Source organism: Anabrus simplex, chromosome 9 (assembly GCF_040414725.1).
Source record: "Anabrus simplex isolate iqAnaSimp1 chromosome 9, ASM4041472v1, whole genome shotgun sequence".
Lineage (NCBI taxonomy): Eukaryota > Metazoa > Arthropoda > Insecta > Orthoptera > Tettigoniidae > Anabrus > Anabrus simplex.
Genome location: NC_090273.1, coordinates 124,805,838 through 124,822,999, shown reverse-complemented (window position 1 = coordinate 124,822,999; position 17,162 = coordinate 124,805,838). Strand labels below are relative to the sequence as shown.

The 17,162-nt window shown below is 37.6% G+C and overlaps 1 protein-coding gene across 1 annotated transcript in view; it reads left to right on the top strand.

Moving 5' to 3' along the window:
* The window catches only part of LOC136880991 (transport and Golgi organization protein 1), a 202,580-nt gene that overhangs the window by 122,640 nt on the left and 62,778 nt on the right, over window positions 1-17,162 (top strand). Inside the window, exons 10-12 of the mRNA XM_067153567.2 lie at window positions 2,311-2,605; window positions 7,658-7,796; window positions 16,696-16,797. Coding sequence (XP_067009668.2) covers window positions 2,311-2,605; window positions 7,658-7,796; window positions 16,696-16,797 — 536 coding nt within the window. The remainder of the gene's footprint in view (window positions 1-2,310; window positions 2,606-7,657; window positions 7,797-16,695; window positions 16,798-17,162) is intronic.

The following is a 17,162-nucleotide window of genomic DNA, read 5'->3' as shown; positions in this document are numbered from 1 at the left end:
CTCTATTGTGTGTACATAGACCTTCGTGCAATAGATCTGAACAAAACTCACCAGACTATTATCAAGTATTGTGAAGGTGGATTCTCCTAAAAGTACCATAACACTTGTTAAGATCGACAATATGGGCTAAAAATGAATTTCATTTCTTGTAAAGACTGTTACCATTTGAAAAAGAAATGTTTTTTACTTCTGGCGAGAAAGAAATGATTGTGTCTGTTCTTAAGCATTTCTGAGCGAAAACTGTTATCGGCGGGATTACTACTGACAGACCTCTCCAGCCGGCGCAGTTCAAATACTTGGAGTTTGGTGGAGCATCATTCCATTCCTGGCCAGTCTTCGACTAGAATCAAGCTGTATATTTAGATAATAATAGTGATTAATAAATAATAAAATAATGTAGGCCTAATGTTTATTATTATTATTATTATTATTATTATTATTATTATTATTATTATTATTATTATTATTATTATTATTATTATTATTATTATTATTATTATTATTATTATTATTATTATTATTATTTTGATAATTCAGTGTATGTAATGTGTATTGTACATGATTAAAGAATTTGTTCACAATGCTTTAAGTGTGAAATTGTAGTTAATACCTAATTTAATTCAGTAAATTAATTATTTTATGATGTTGCTGTTAAGTAGCAGTGTGGGACTCCACTATTACGGATGTGTTCATGCATTAATTCTTTTAAATGTGCTCAAGTACCGGGCGAGTTGGCCGTGAGGTTAGGGGCATGCAGCTGTGAACTTGCTTCCGGGAGATAGTGGGTTTGAACCCCACTGTCGGCAGCCCTGAAGATGGTTTTCCATGGTTTCCCATTTTCACACCAGGGAAATGCTGGGGCTGTACCTTAATTAAGGCCACAGCCGCTTCCTTCCCACTCCTAGGCCTTTCCTATCCCATCATTGTCATAAGACCTATCTGTGTCGGTGCAACGTAAAACAAATTGTAATTAAAAATGTGCTGAAGTTGCTATTGGTTAACTGTGCTGTGTTGTGGTGCTGCAGTACAATTTGAGTCTCATGCCGGTTCCTTTATCAACCAAGGCAAGTGTGATGAGGCAGTAATGTTGCTTCCACTTTAGTCTGTTCAGAAGGTGGCCTGGAGAAGAGCTGCTGGCATTTTTATCAGTGGAAAATATAGAGCAATGTTTTATTGTTTTATATTGCCAACTTACTTTATAGTTTGCTTATAATAAATTGTTGATCTAAGTAAATATTCTTAAATTTAATCTAATTTTTATAGCACACTGTATTCATACTCTTCTCAGCATTATATATATTTTCTCCACAAAATCCTCTTCACATGCCAGACAATAAGGCATTCAAGTGGTAGCTGTTCTGGTAAAGTAGTATTGCCATATTTACTCAACATATCTCGGAGATAAGCCATCAGATTTCTTAAAAAATATATATATATACCTGTACTTTCTTATGACACTGTTTTAATAATCCTGAAAGAGAAAAAAAAAAACAGTTGGTACACATTTTTTCATGACTGAAAGGGATAAATATTGTAGAACAGTTTGTCTTCAGTCTTGAATTAAATTGTATCAATTAAAAGAAAACCTCTCACAGTTAATGAAATAGCATCATAGGAAAGTGTACCTTAATTTATTGAAGAAATCTGATGTTCATTTCCGACACACATGAAGTCCATGATCATGCACATTGTTAGTGAATGGTTGTAAGTTTGGCCGTATCATATTCATTTTTATACTTCAGTTTTATTGTACATAAATATACAAAAATAGTTACTGTATTCATGGCATTAAAACTGGAGAATATCAACATGAAATACATTGCATTTCACTTATAAAAAGCCTCATGAGAAGGCATAATTGCTCATTTTAGATGGAATTAAGTATCTCAGAAATGAGGTGTTGGATTTCTTAGTATTGAGACACATTCTGTTTCAATAATCATGTAAGATTTAAAGAAATCGGTGCAAATTAATTCAAGAGGGATAGGATTAAGAAACCAGGAAGATTCAGATGTGAAAATATTTACATTTCCCATTGTGTATTTACTGAACTTTATTTCATTTTGTGACAGACCTTGTAAAGGTGTTCAAAGCTGCAATATTGACAATGAACGGTAAGTCTAACTGGAGGTCAGCACTGCAGTTTAATACAGTATATAGCACCAGATAGCTAATTTAAGGCACAAATTATTTGATCAGCAGCAATGCCACTTCATAGTCTACTGTTCTTTCCAAGGAAAACATAACCTTCTATGTTAAGGATCACGTGCTTATAAAATTACTCTACCTGTAATTATAATCTCTTCTCAGGCCTTGGAAGGGAAATCTGCAGAGTCTCAAAGGCTGGGTCGTGAATTAGAGGCTCTTCAGGAAGTGTTGGATGAGACCCGGCGAACTTTAGCATCTCGCGATGGAGAGCTGGAAGTGTTGCGCGATTGTCTTCGTAATGCTGATGTTGGTGGAGGTGGAGATATTACAAATTCCAAATTGGAAGAGCTTGCAGATGTGGGACGTGCTCGTGCTGAACTGGCACTGATCAGTCGTGAGAAGGACAGTTTGCAAGAAAGGCTCCAAGGAGAGGAAGAAGCTAGAAAATTGCTGGAAGGTAAGAGGGAAAATAATTTTTTTCTCCAAATATTTAAAAGTATATGTCCTTTACTTCTCTCATCTTCAGAGTAATATGTTATTGGCTTTATACAGTAGAACCTCGATAATTCGAAATCGGTTAATTCAAAATCCCACGTAATTCGAAGAAGCTCTCGTTCCCGGAAACATGAGATACAGTTTTGCATGTTATTTAAATTGTTTAATTCGAAATACGGATAATTCGTAATTCGAAGTACATTGTCGGCCCCATTACCGAAATTCAGACTTTTAATTCGAAACTGCCTTTACATTTTAAAACAATAGTACCGGTATGTTACAGAGTAATTTCAACTCGAAATTTATCCGCGTCATAATAGAACGCGTGTTCCGGAACGTGGAGGTGTACATTTCCGCACTTACACTCACTTCGGTGGGTCTACAGTGCGCTTCATGATTGCCAAGTTGAATGAAATCGGAATTCTTTTGTACTCAACATTTTAAGGAACGCCGTAATATCACGCAACAGGCAGTGTGCGGGAAAACATAATGCGCGAACACTGGCAATGCCGACAGTTGACGAAAAAGCGTGGCTCATATAATAAATTCGTAGGCACCGAACAATACTGTCGTTGCCGATGAAACGCATTGTTTATTTTAATGCGAGCCCAAACAGTCTTATGGTTTTAAAGGAGAAAGTGCCAGCCAGGGAATCGTACAAGGGTCGGGGATGATGGTCATTGTAGTGCGTTGCAATTGCAGTGCACATGGAAGCGAGAAACTTTATCCCCTCGTCATAGAAAAGTTCGATAAGCTACAATGTTTTAAGGGCGTCGGGCACTTACCATCCCAGTACAAAGCATCTAAAAATGCAAACGGTACAGATATCCAAAAAATAATGCATTTGCACAGGGGAACCAGCATAATTTATCCTCGACTTTGAATTGTGTGATTTTTTTTCTTTCGTTGCGTGAGGTTATGTTCGTCAGTGATTTATCCAAGTGCATTATTTGAACATTGTAAATGCACCTTGTTGGATACATTTCGGAAATAGTTTTTCCATGGCATTGGAAAGGTTTAAACTGTGAATCGAGGTGATTGCATGTATTAATGGATCTTAGAATGCTTTGTGACGCGGCAAGTGTTTACATTTCTGAAGTACGAGAGAAGTGCCATGGCGGGAAATCGTACAAGGATAGAGTCATAGGAAAGTTTGATTTTAAGGGCATCGGCTACTTTCTGTGTAAATACAAGTCATCTGAAATGCATACAGTATAGTACTCCAATGAATAAAGCACTTGCACATGGGGAGCCAGCATAGATTTCTCCTCGTCTTTGAATCATGCTTTTTTTTTTCTTTCTTTCGTTGCGTGAGGTTATATTTGCCCGTGAGATATGCAAGTATTATTTGAATACTGTAAATGCACATTTTTTGATAAATTTTGGAAACATTTCTTTTTTCATGGCATTTGAAAGGTATAAACTGTGAATCAAGGTTAACTGCATACAGTAACGGGCCTTAGAATATTTCGTAACGCGGCAAGGGTTGGTACTTCTGAATTGCGAATTGGCGGTTAATTCGAAATCACATAATTCGAAGTCCGATTTTTGAGTCCCAACGATTTCGAATTAACGAGGTTTTACTGTACTTGTACCAGAACAAGCAGAAGAACTAGTGTCATCACTCTTTAATTTAAGGTTAATTATCCTGCTGTCAACCAAGCACAATACTGTACTGTACTTTAAATGCTTTGATACCAAATTTATGAATTTTCTAACCGGGAATACCAGGCGAGTTGGCCGTGCAGTTAGGGGCGCGCAGCTGTGAGCTCGCATCCGGGAGATAGCCCCGAAGATGGTTTTCCGTGGTTTCCCCTTTTTCACACCAGAAAAATGCTGAGGCTGTATCTTAATTAAGGCCACGGTCGCTTCCTTCCCACTCCTAGGCCTTTTCTGTCCCAATAGCATCATAAGACCTATCTGTGATAGTGCGACGTAAAGCAAATAGCAAAAGAAAAGCTAACCAGGAAGTCATAATCAACATTTCCCATCACCCCTGATTTTACTGAAAGTCTTTGGAAAAGGAATACCCTAGACAATGGAAATTAACGAACAGTGGCTGGTTCAACTTGTTGAACAGAATAGACCAAAATATTCTGCTTCAAAATATATTTATGCTCCTAAGATCTATGTATGATGAAAATAGGTTATGTTTTAACACTATTAGTGTCCAGGGTAACTAAATGTCAGTTAATCTCAAAAGGAGGAGGGAAACCTGTAACAGCCAACAGTCTAGGATTAAAATCCTTTGATGCGTCAAGATTCAAACCCAGAGCCCCATCTAAAAGGTAGATATGCTACCCCAGTACCACAGGCACCATATTTTACCAAATTTTATTTCAGCACAGCAATTTTATCTACCAGCTAACCTGTCTTCGCTCCTAAGCACTTGAACAACTTACTATCACTAAGAGTGTTTTTTATTCCTAATTTATTAAGCTATTATAAGCTATTTATACCATCTCCAGAATAAGGCACCATATTTTACCTAATTTTAATTCAGCGCAGCAATTTTACGTATTATTTTTAAACTTCTAACTAACCACTTGTTACCACATTTTTAAAAAACAAGACATTCGCAAAAATCTATATATAAATTGTACCTCTTACTTAAGTATAAAAACAATCAGGATCCTGATCTATCTTTCTTTTAGGTTTGAGATTTTTAGGCTGATGATGCCCTCAACATGGGTGAAACATGTCCCTGTATGTAATATCTTAAGAACTATATCTTAAATTTAAATAAAAAACACTTATGTATTGAACAGGTAGAATTTTTAATCTAATATTATTATTTGATTTTAAGTACATTTCAATACGGAACATAATATGAGATTTATAACATGTAATGGTAAAGCAACTAGCAAAAAAAAAAAAAAATCTTCCTTGTGTTTCATATTTACCTGACCAGGTGAGTTTGCCGTGTGGTCAGGGACGTGCAGCTGTAAGCTTGCATCTGGGAGATAGTGGGTTCAAACCCATTGTCAGCAGCCCTGAAGATAGTTTTCCGTGGTTTTCCATTCTGGGGCTCTACCTTAATTAAGGCCACGGCTGCTTCTTTTTCACTCCAAGACCTTTCCTGTCCCATCTGCATTGTCCTTATAAAATCTCAGTATGCACACTTTCAGCAGATAAAAACAAAACCATCATATACAGTGTGTACACTTTCATAGTAATAAGGTTCATAAACATAGGTAAATTTGGAGGGGATTTTGATAAACGAAATATTGAAATAAGTTAAAAGTTCTTCAACCCACAACTTCTGTTGCAGTATAGTGCATAACGCCCTGTGTTATTGGGGTAGCATGTCTGCCTTTTGTCTGGGGCACTCAGTTTGAAACTTGACGCGTCAGCGATTTTATCCTAGACTGTTGGCTGGAACAGGATTCACTCCTCCTTTTGAGATCAACTTAAGAACTATATGGTAAGGGAGACGGCACATATGGCCATGAAAAGCAAGCAATATAGCTGATGATGTTGTGTGGGTAATGTGACTCTCCACTATCTGGAGGCCATCCCACTGGGCAGCTGTTATTTTGAAGGCCAAGGCTCTTTATGAGTTGTGTGTACCACGGATTTGATTTTTAATTTAGTTTTGCAATGCATAATTCATAATGTATTAATCTTTCCACGTTAATGTGGCAAATATATCTCAGTTTGGTTTCTTCCATCTAATACAGTAAAACCTCATTAAGACATTTCTGCAGGGGACAACAAAAAAAGAACATGTTAAGCGAGAAAACGTACTACTGAATACACAAATAAAAGCTATCCAGCAGGGATGTGGAAACACTAGATACAATTTTTTCCAACATAATGGGATTTTAAGTTGTATATCCGCGGGTACAGTGAACACTAAGGGAAGAGCGTATTAAAAAGTGTGAAAAAACACGAGTGAACAAATATGAAAACTTATCCCGCTGGGGCTTATAAAATAATAGTGCACTGAAAAGTGTTAAAAACACGAAATATGAAAACATTTGAACGGGTCCCATAAAAATATCAAAGTATTATTGTAGATCATACTCTTTCTAAAACAAATGTTAGTAGAAGCCATTTATTTCAGACCAGTTGGTTATTAAACATTATTTTCTGGTCACACACTTACACAGTGAATTGGAAGTTATACACGGCCATGTGCGACTGCAACAGAATGACTTTGGCCACCATTTTGAATCAAACAAAACTTCGACCGACCAAGACCGATTCGAGTGATCGAGTCGAAACTGGGAGGTGCGAGTTTCAACATTCGCGCCAACTCTGCGCGCTTGAAGATGTGAATGCCAGTCGACTTGCTGATAGACTTCAGTTTTGTCTTCATTAGTAAGGAATTTCACGACTTTTTCCGTATCCATAATTAGACTATCACAAGACAAATATGCACCGCAATGGTCAATTTCACAAGATTATGTTCCAGATGTAAGTTATCATGCGACAAATGTTCACTACCCTTCACTGTACAGCTAAACACAAAATAGATTTCTAAATGGAATGCGAAATACAAGCCCAAACAGGCTCATTATGTTATTCTGCAGTTTCACTGCTAACCGCCAAGGAAAAATTAGCATTTCCAAGGCTAATGGCTTGCTCCCCGAAGGTGCAGTTTATCCTGTGAAGTTCAAGAATTCAAGGCCTTTTCCCGTTATCACGCAACTGCGGCGAGGGCTCTTACCAGATTTGGAAATCACGTTCCTTCCACAAGGGATGACAAATAACATTTTCTTGGCTAGGAAAAATGTGAACGTACTAAGCGGTAATAGAGAAAATTCGTGATGTGATAAGCGAGGTATTTTTATATAGATTTAATATGATAAGAACTGGGACTTCGAATTTACGACGTGCTAGGCGGGAAAAACATGTTAATGAGGAACACACTAACGAGGTTTCACTGTACTGATAAACCATCTATTTTCAACTTTTAATGGATACACATGTGTAATAAATCATCAATTGAAAGGAAATTTAGTTGCTTGTATTAATGTTTAGGTTATAGTCCAGTTTTATAATTTTATAGATCACGTACGCATTGTGAGTGAAGAGGTTGATAGTTTACGAGTCAAATACCGAGAAGCGGAGCATGCTAAAGTGGAGGCTCAGACTCGCTTGGAGGTCCTGTCCACTTACTTCAAAGAAAAGGAAACACAACTGCAAAAGTAAGTATAACCTTTATGTAGTGAATAGTTAGTGATAAGAATTCTTTTCTCTATCATAGAGCTGAAAATATTGGAGCTACTGCAGTGTACTAAAGTCCTTATACAGTGAAATCTCCATATAATGATTACCAATACAGCGATAATCCCCTCCCTCTCTAACAATAAAACATTCTGGTCCCGGCATTAATTAAAGTAATTCAATGTAAAATTCCTCTCGATTTAACAATACTCACGTTAATGATAAATCTCTCCTCTGATTGCCTTTTCAGACCCTGGCAATGTGCTTTCCTCTTGGTACCATAATAATCCAAGCACAAAAGTAATTAGGAACATCTGTTATTCCCATATGAAGATTGAACTTTCCTATTGTGTAAGCATAACAGGGAAGAGTGTTTATAGCTGTGTACTTATCTGAGGGGTGGGTTTGTTGAGCAACTCTGGAAACTTGGCAGCTATGGAATTCCAGGAAGGTATAAGTAGTGCACATGCCAGAAGGATTTAAATGGCAGTAGTGCAACTGTTGAGCAGGTGCTTAAAACTAAAATCCCTTTGTTATCTTCTTTGGGTAAATTGTCATACAGTTCAAGGACTGTTGTAACTGTAGTAGTGAATCTCAAAGCAATTAGGTCTTTGAGTGTTTCTCTGTCCGTGAAGAGGACTGTGAAACAGACTATCATTTCAGATTTCTTTAACTATGCTAGTTTACAGTAGTGGCGTGCTGCATATTGTGAACAACAATTACTGTATTACAAGATATTAGAATCGTTCCGTATTGACGATTTTCACTTTACAAAGGTAAAATTAAGTGTATCCTCCTAATTCAATACATCATATAATTCCATCATTAGATGGAGTGGTCAAATTCAAACATGTTTCGACTCGTTTGAGCCATCTTTAGTGAAAAAGCGGGGGTTGAAGTAATCTACACCGAGCTCAATAGCTGCAGTCGCTTAATTGCAGCCAGTATCCAGTATTCGGGAGATAGTGGGTTCGAGCCCCACTGTTGGCAGCCCTGAAGATGGTTTTCCGTGGTTTCCCATTTTCACACCAGGCAAATGCTGGAGCTGTACCTAATTAAGGCCACGGCCGCTTCCTTCCCACTCTTAGCTCTTTCCTGTCCCATCATCGCCATAAGACCTGTCTGTGTCGGTGCGACGTAAAAAAAAAAAAAAAAAAAAAAGAAGTAATTTACATAATACAAGCTAAAAATAAAAACATAATGAAGGAACAAATGAAAAAACAAATGAGACACATGACGGAAATAAAAACAGCACAAAATACAATATTTACAGCATCATCATATGGAGCAATAAAAAACTCGCTGCAATAAAATTCAGTAAAAACAGGGGTTAATACAAAACATAATTGAATCTAAAAACTGTGTTACCTAAGAAGAAAAGAAATGAACACAATTGATACATATGGAAACAAACAATACATGCACATAGCGAGGTTGCGGACCTCTTAGTCTACAAAATTTTGGTTTTATAACAATTCGAAACAGGATAAAACAATATTCAAGAACGGGATCGCTAGATTGAGAAGAAATTGAGAATACTGCTGTTCTAAAGTTTTAAATTTCATCGGCGTTTTTCCATCACTTGTCACATGCATTTCGCCTGCACATTATCTCAAGCTTGGTTTCTCAAACTTTTTCGCTCCCGCTCCCCTCCTAGCCATTTGATGTGATGGTGTTTCTACCAAGGCAGCCTCTTTACCTCACTCCAGGTCTTGCCTTCTTTCATCGCTTCCATGTGAACAGATCTTTGCCACGTTTGCTTGGGTCTCCTTCTCTTCCTTTTACCTTGTGGCTTCCAGTCCAGTGCCTTTCTCTCAATTGCTTTGTTCCCCTTCCATTTCCATTTCCATCTCTTTATCTGTATGGCCATCTCATTCTCTCCTGTCCTACTCCATAGTCCATGGTTGGAGATTACTTCCGGCCAGTAGATGTTAAGAATCCTTCGTAAAGAGCGATTAACAAAGATCTGCAACTTGGATGTAATTACTACAGTCACTTTCCAAGTCTCGTACCCATATAATAGAACAGACTTGACATTACTTCGGAAGATGCAGAGTTTGGTCGTGATAGATATTCTGCTGTTCTTCCGCATCGGATAGAGCCGAGCCAGTAATAGTATCAGTAAAAATGTATCTGTAAAAGTGCTTCTTCCAATAATCTGGCCCAGAGGGTTTGCCTGGTTTCAAAACATGGCAGTGAAATGGTTAAATATCTAGGTAGGATAAAACCAGAGGATGGCTGTTGTCAACAAGATGTCAAGGTATGACTTGCAATGGCAAGGATAGTGTTGTACAAATACTAAAATATGCTAACTAACTGCGCATTGAGCCTAGCACTCGGGAAGTGATTTATGAAAGTATTTGCTAGGCTCGTGAGATTGTATAGCAGTAATAATAATGGTGTGTGGCCTCCAGAGAGTCCTTGTGCAGATTTTTGTGTTGACGCACTATAGGTGACCTGGCTTGTGTGAGAATGGGACTCTACCTAATATGAATTGTGATGTTGAAGATGACACAAGCACCCAGCTCCCAAGCCAGAGAAATTAACCAATTAAGGTTAAAATCACCGACCCAGCCAGGAATTAAAACCAAGATCCCATGGCCCAAAGGCCAGCATGCTAACCATTTAGCTGTGGTGCCAAACTGCATGGAGGTGAAATGTAGACACTGAACTCCAACCTGACAGGTCATGTTGAGGCATTTGGGATGTGGTATAGGAGGTACCTGCTAAAGGTCCCCTTGTTGGATTGAATTACATTTGTGGCAGTATTCAATCAAGTTGGTGAAGGCAACTGCGCAAAAGATGACGAGAAGATATATATTATCATTATTGAGGAATCACATTTATCTCATGTAGCCTGAAATGATACTAGAAAAGAGAATGAGAAAGGTAGAAGGACAATTACAAAGAAGAGCAATATGGGTTTTGAAATGGAAGGTCAACACTAGACTCCATCTTCAGTATGAGGCAGTTAATGGAAAAACATTGCAAATACAGAAGAGATATGGTGATGACATGTTTTTAGAAAAAGCTTGTGATAATGTACACATGGCAAAGGAATGAACAGTAATGCAATGAAAAGGACTTGGAAAACAAATGCAGCAGTCTAGACATGTGGAGAGGAATCAAACTGGACTACGACAGTGGTTGTCGTTGTTGTTCATGATGGTTATGGACGACATTTTGAAGGAGAGAAAAGTAAACTATGGGGCAGGGGGTGTAGGTAATGTTGTTTGCAGATGAGGAGTGTCTATTCTGAAGGTGCTATTTCCAGCTTAAGAAAGTTGTGGGAAAAGCACAAGAAACATAAAATAAGGCATATGGAATGTACCCATGATTGGATTTGGTACAACTTTTAAGGAATTGCATCTTTCTGGTCTGAATTGCTCAATGCAATCACTAATATTCAACTACTGTAATGCATGTGGATGAAATACTGATTTATTTTCTGGAAGTGGAAAGAGTACTTTTTGAAAAGAGACTCCTCAGATGATATTGTGGTGCAGGGAGCAAACAGAGAGGAAGTACAAGGACAACTCAACATGTTGAACCTGATTATTGAAAATTATGTAATGTAAATCATTATGGAAATGAGTAAAACAATGGTGTTGGCTAGAGAAGAAAGAAAAGGGAAAGAAAAGATTAAAAAAAGTGAACAAAACCATGAAATTTTGGAGAGATTCAAGTACTTGGGAAGGGAAATGTTACAGGATGCAGGGCTGGACATCGAAATCAGTAAAATGATTTAACAGGAAAATGCATTCTACAAGAGCGTGGGATACCTGGTATGGAAGAAGGAAGTACCAATGAAGCGAAAAAAGTTGATGTACTACTGCCCAGTACTGTTGTATGTAGTGGAGACCAACACCCACAATAAGACTGGAGAATAAAACCCAGGCCAGTGAAATGAACTTTTTAAGAAGTATGCTAGGAAAGACAGGAAATGACAACATGAGTAATGAGGACGTCAGGAAGGAAATTGTAGCGGAAAAGCTTTCCGACCGAATGGGCAGGGATAAACTTAGATGTTTTGGATATGTTAAGAAGATAGAAGAGGGACAGATTAACAAAGATCTGCAACTTGGATGTAATTACTACAGTCACTTTCCAATGATGGAGACTCAAATAGAAGGAGAGTGGTCAAGAATGGTAAAATTAGAAGAAATTTGGATTGGAACAGAGTTAAGGAGAAACAATGGTTGTTGGACAGAGGGAGAAAGGTACCACAAACATCCCAACATGGCAGGAGCTAGATGGGGGAAATGGATGATGGATGATTACTGTTGCACTTCTAGCGCGTACACATAATAATAATAATAATAATAATAATAATAATAATAATAATAATAATAATAATAATAATAATAATAATAATACAACACCATGTTCGAGATGCAAAAACTTTCTTACAGGTCTACCAAACAACAACTACGGAAGGACATGGAAGGTGGAAGGAACCCTACTAGGCCATGAGATCGTGTCTCGTTGTGGGGAAAGAAAGGCTCTCGGCAATCACCTTCGACTACTCTATTAATTATTAACCAAATAAAAAAGATACAAAATCAAATAAAACAAAATAAAGGAATGGCATAGTCAATGTCAATTAAGCACATTTAAAGGATATTTAAATAAATTTATAAAACCGTAATCTGATCAAGCTCTTCGGACGATAGGAATCAAACTTTAACATAGAAGTTGACACAGAATGAAAGGAGGCAACCTTAAAAGAAATAAAATTTTAATATGACATACAATATCGCTATTCAAGAGAGAAACTTACATTTACATTAAATTACAGAATGCTAAGTCAGAATTGCCTCCCAAAAACAAAGATGCTATGACTGTCTGTCGAAGCACAGGCATTCAGAAAACACAAAATTGTGAGTGTGGGAGTGTAAGGGAAAACTCCGATACATAAAATTAACTGTTACATTACCATGGAAAGTTAGTTAATTAAAACAAAGGTCGACACATCAAAATGAATAGCGCTTACCACGAGGTCGGTGTCCACATGGCAGAACGGACCTGCTTGCTAAGCTGCTCAAAAGCGAAAGACCTTGAAGATTTTCCTCGCTCTCTCGAGGAGGGCGAAGCTGGCCCTGGTCCGATCACCAGGTAACCAATCAGGCCACAGAAGCTCACCTCTCGCCACCCACATTCACCAGTCAAAACCCCTGTTATTTTCTCCAACGGAAATATTTATCAAGAGCCTTCCATCTTAAGAAAGTAGTAAACAACCTGAACATCTTTCTAGACTCAACAGGGGCAGACACCCCCTGTTCCAAAAGTCCAAGTCACGAAAGTTTCACATTGTTACAAAATATCACCCCACAATAATAACAACCCTTTATAATTTAGCACTATTCACATTATAGTTGAATTTCCAAACGACTGTCTTCTGTAAGTCCACCAGTCCAAATACAACACTTTTTTTCTTTTTTCTCCCCCTACAAAACCTGTCAAAATTATGACATTGTCACCAAAGGAGAATCTCTTATGTAAAGTTACTGTATATCTGACAAATGACAAATGTTTACTTTTATGGCGTTGATGGTGCCAGAAAATGATGTAACAGAAAATTACTGGAAAACTAGCCAGCCCCTATATAATTTACAAAACAATGAAAACTGACTGAGTGGGAGAAGTACAGACTGGCTAGGAACAAGGCTAAACAATCTGACAGAGCTATCTATGATTCTTATATTCAGTCTCAACACCAAGGAAATGTGGGCTTTTCTCAAGAGTAAAGGTTGCAACAGAGTTCATCTGTATTTAAACATAACAGTACGGCAATTTCCACACCACAAGGAATAGCAGACATCTTCACAGGAAATTTAAAAATACTGTAAGTTCTTCGCCCCTACTGAGGAAGAGAACGCTCTATTCAATTGAAACTGCCCCTCTCTTCCCTCTAACCAACCTGTATTTCTCAACAAGTGAAGTCAAGGAGAGCCTTCTGAAAACAAGACCACATGCCACAACCGGGCCAGATCGAGTGCCAACAAGAATTCTGAAGAACTGTGCAGCCGCCTTGGCACCCTCTCTTTGCGTTCTCTTTAACCATTCAATGAATACCAGGACTGTGCCCGAGGAATGGAAAGAAGCCAATGAAGTCCCGGTTTTCAAAGATGGAGACAAGAAAAATATAAATGATTACTGCCCAGTTTCGATAACCATCAGGGGTCTGTAAATGGATGGAACATCTATTTGTTAAATGTATGTTGAATTTTCTCAAGGAGAGAAACCTGTTGAACTCAAACCAGCACAACTTCATTCCTGAAAACAGCTGTACAACATTTTTAACAAAAGTCATTGATGACTGGCAGCTCTCTTTGGAACAGATGGATGTCTCACAAATAGACTGTTTGACCTTGGACTGGAGCAAAGCTTTTGATTAGGTGTCACCTCAAAGACTTCTGTTAAATCTTAACAACTACAGCATTCAGGGTAAACTGGCATGGCTGAGATAATTTTTGGTGGGTTGAATGCAATGTGTTGTGTATGGAGGAGCCAAATCAGACCAAACCACAATATTACTTTTGGAATAATTCAGAGTAATGTGATACGCCTCCCACTGTACATGATTATTTATGCTCTCAACTTACCGGAATGTGTAAATTCGACCATGGCATAGTATGCCAATGACAGTCAATTACAGAGCCATGAAAAATCATGATGATCTGGTGCAATTCCAATTGGATCTGGGTAGTATAGCTCTGTGATGTGATGTAAATAAAATGTGTATAAATGTGAAGCATTGTAAATATATAAGATTAAGCTGAGCTAGACAACCACTCCAGAACCAGCCTACTCTATGTGGAATCCGACTACCACCTTCTAATGCCATCAAACTCCTCGGTATTCATATTACGGACAATCTAAAATGGAATAAAGACATGAAGGAAGTGAGGTGTAAGGTATACAGAGCACTAGGTTTTATATCTCTCCTTTCTACCGCATGCAGCTTAATTACCACTCTGTTAAGAGAGGCCAAGGAGTTACTCTTGTTCCACCCCTTCACCAGAACAACCTCATATTTAAATGGATTTTACGCACGGTCTGCTCATCTCTGGAACCTTCTACAATCTGCAGTAAAACTGCTTCCTCTTCCTCACTTCCTCCATGCAGTAAAGAAAATGTACCCATATGTGATGTATGTAGCTTGTATAAATTAGAATTTCAAGAATGATGTATGCAAGTACAGTTGAATGTGGGCAAATGTGTATGTGTGGGGATGTGGGAGTGATTGTGGATTGGTATGAGATTCAAAGAGTGCGTACATAGGTTTTTTTTTCTTTACGTCGCACTGACACAGATAGGTCTTATGGCGACGATGGGTCAGAGAAGGGCTAGGAGTGGGAAGGAGGCGGCCGTGGCCTTAATTAAGGTACAACCCCAGCATTTGCCTGGTGTGAAAATGGGAAACCATGGAAAACCATGGAAAACCATTTTCAGGGCTGCCAACAGTGGGGTTCGAACCTATCTCCCGAATACTGGATACTAGCCACACTTAAGCGACTGCAGCTATCGAGCTCGGTACATACATAGGGTTATGAGTGAGGTTGCGAATGACTGAGTTTTCTTACGCTTAATATGTATAGGATAAATCAAGATCATAATTATTCTAAGAATACAGTGTTTGGAGTGTAAATATGTAAATATAAAATTGTCTATATGTATGTAAATATTCAGTAGAGGTTATATAAACATACATGTATGTGAGTATGGAGGCACTTCTGTGTACAGTATGTGGGGTTTGCCCTTTCTCCATGTACTACCCCCAGATTGTACATGTACAATTTAAGCAAAATAAATAAATGAATGAATGTACAATTCAAATTAGCTGGTAACCTCACCAGAACATGACGTTATGAAAATGACAGAGCATTACACCACCTCACACTCTTTGTTGCAATAGCAAGGGGAAAAGTTGTATTACTGGAATACTTCACTAAAATAAGTTATAACTTTGAAGTTTTAAAGGTATAAACAGATATTAAACATAAATGTTTCTACATTTGTAAACAATTTTCATCAATTTAAAAACTTTGATTTGATAAATCTGGTAATGTTCCATGAAGAACGAAACATGTCGTTCTTTGTTTAATAGTGTGTTTTCTTTTATAGGTAATTTATAGTGTTATAATTAGTGTTAGCCAGACTGAAAATCTTTGAAGTTACATTAACTTAGTCTAAATTAAAAGGTATAGCTTCCTTAAAAATTTAAAAATAATTGCTGTGCTTGATTGCTGACTTGTTCAGTGTGCAAGTCAGTACTGTCCGGAGGCAGTAACACTCTCTGCAGTCTGTTATGATCATATGATCTATTACAAGATATTTAGTTCCACACATCTTATATCTAAATACAGTAGAAGTCCACTATAGCGAGTATGGCATATAACGAGAACCCCGTTATGACGAAAACTTTTGATATGATCTATGTGAGTGCTTTGCACGTGTTCTGAGATCTCGTAACTCTTTGTCATTAAATCCACATTGAGCATGTATGCAAGTAATAATGCAGCGTATAGACTCAGGAATGTGGCAGCAGGTTGTAAATTTTCGTTGTCCAAATGTATTGTGCAGTACTGGGAAAACGGAAAACTCACTTCAAAATAACAACAAATGTTGTGAAGCATTTCACGGCCCGAAAACTAGTAATTATTCACTAGAATAATAGGAACTTCTGGAATACGCTATATCGTTGTATAATGATGGATATGCCGTTTCTCATGACTTGTAACTAATATAGAGAGAACTACTTACAAGTAAAATATTGGATTCCAAAATTTCATAGCCATTGTCTTTGTAAGATTGGGCATACTTTTGTAGTCTTTTCTAGTTTTTAGTTTGAAAGTATTCTGGATTGATGTGTTACAGAGAGCTTGGTCTTCAGGAAGCTATGTACATCCAAAAGGAGGGAGATGCAATGTCCACCATTGAGAGAATAAAGTCTCTGCAGGAAGAAGTGGAAAGTTACAAGTGAGTATTACATTTGTGTAGGAAATTATTGAAGGGAGGGGAAGGTGAGCAGGGGATTTTGTTGAAGATAAAGCTCTGTAGTAGATCATTACTATGAAAGATTGAAAATTAACTGTGTATCAACACTTAGTGATAGAGTTCAGATAAGAATATTTGAGAGAAAAGAATGAGGATGTTGTACATATTTAGTAACTGGACATGGGTCTCAATTTATTAGTCTAGACTTTTGAAGTTTGGATTGTGGTCTTTGAATGCATGACTCGTTGGATCTCACCTGCTTCAGAAAATAAATGAATAAATGAATGAATGAATGAATGAATGAATGAATGAATGCTTCATTATAAACTGTTGTGCCTGCTATCATT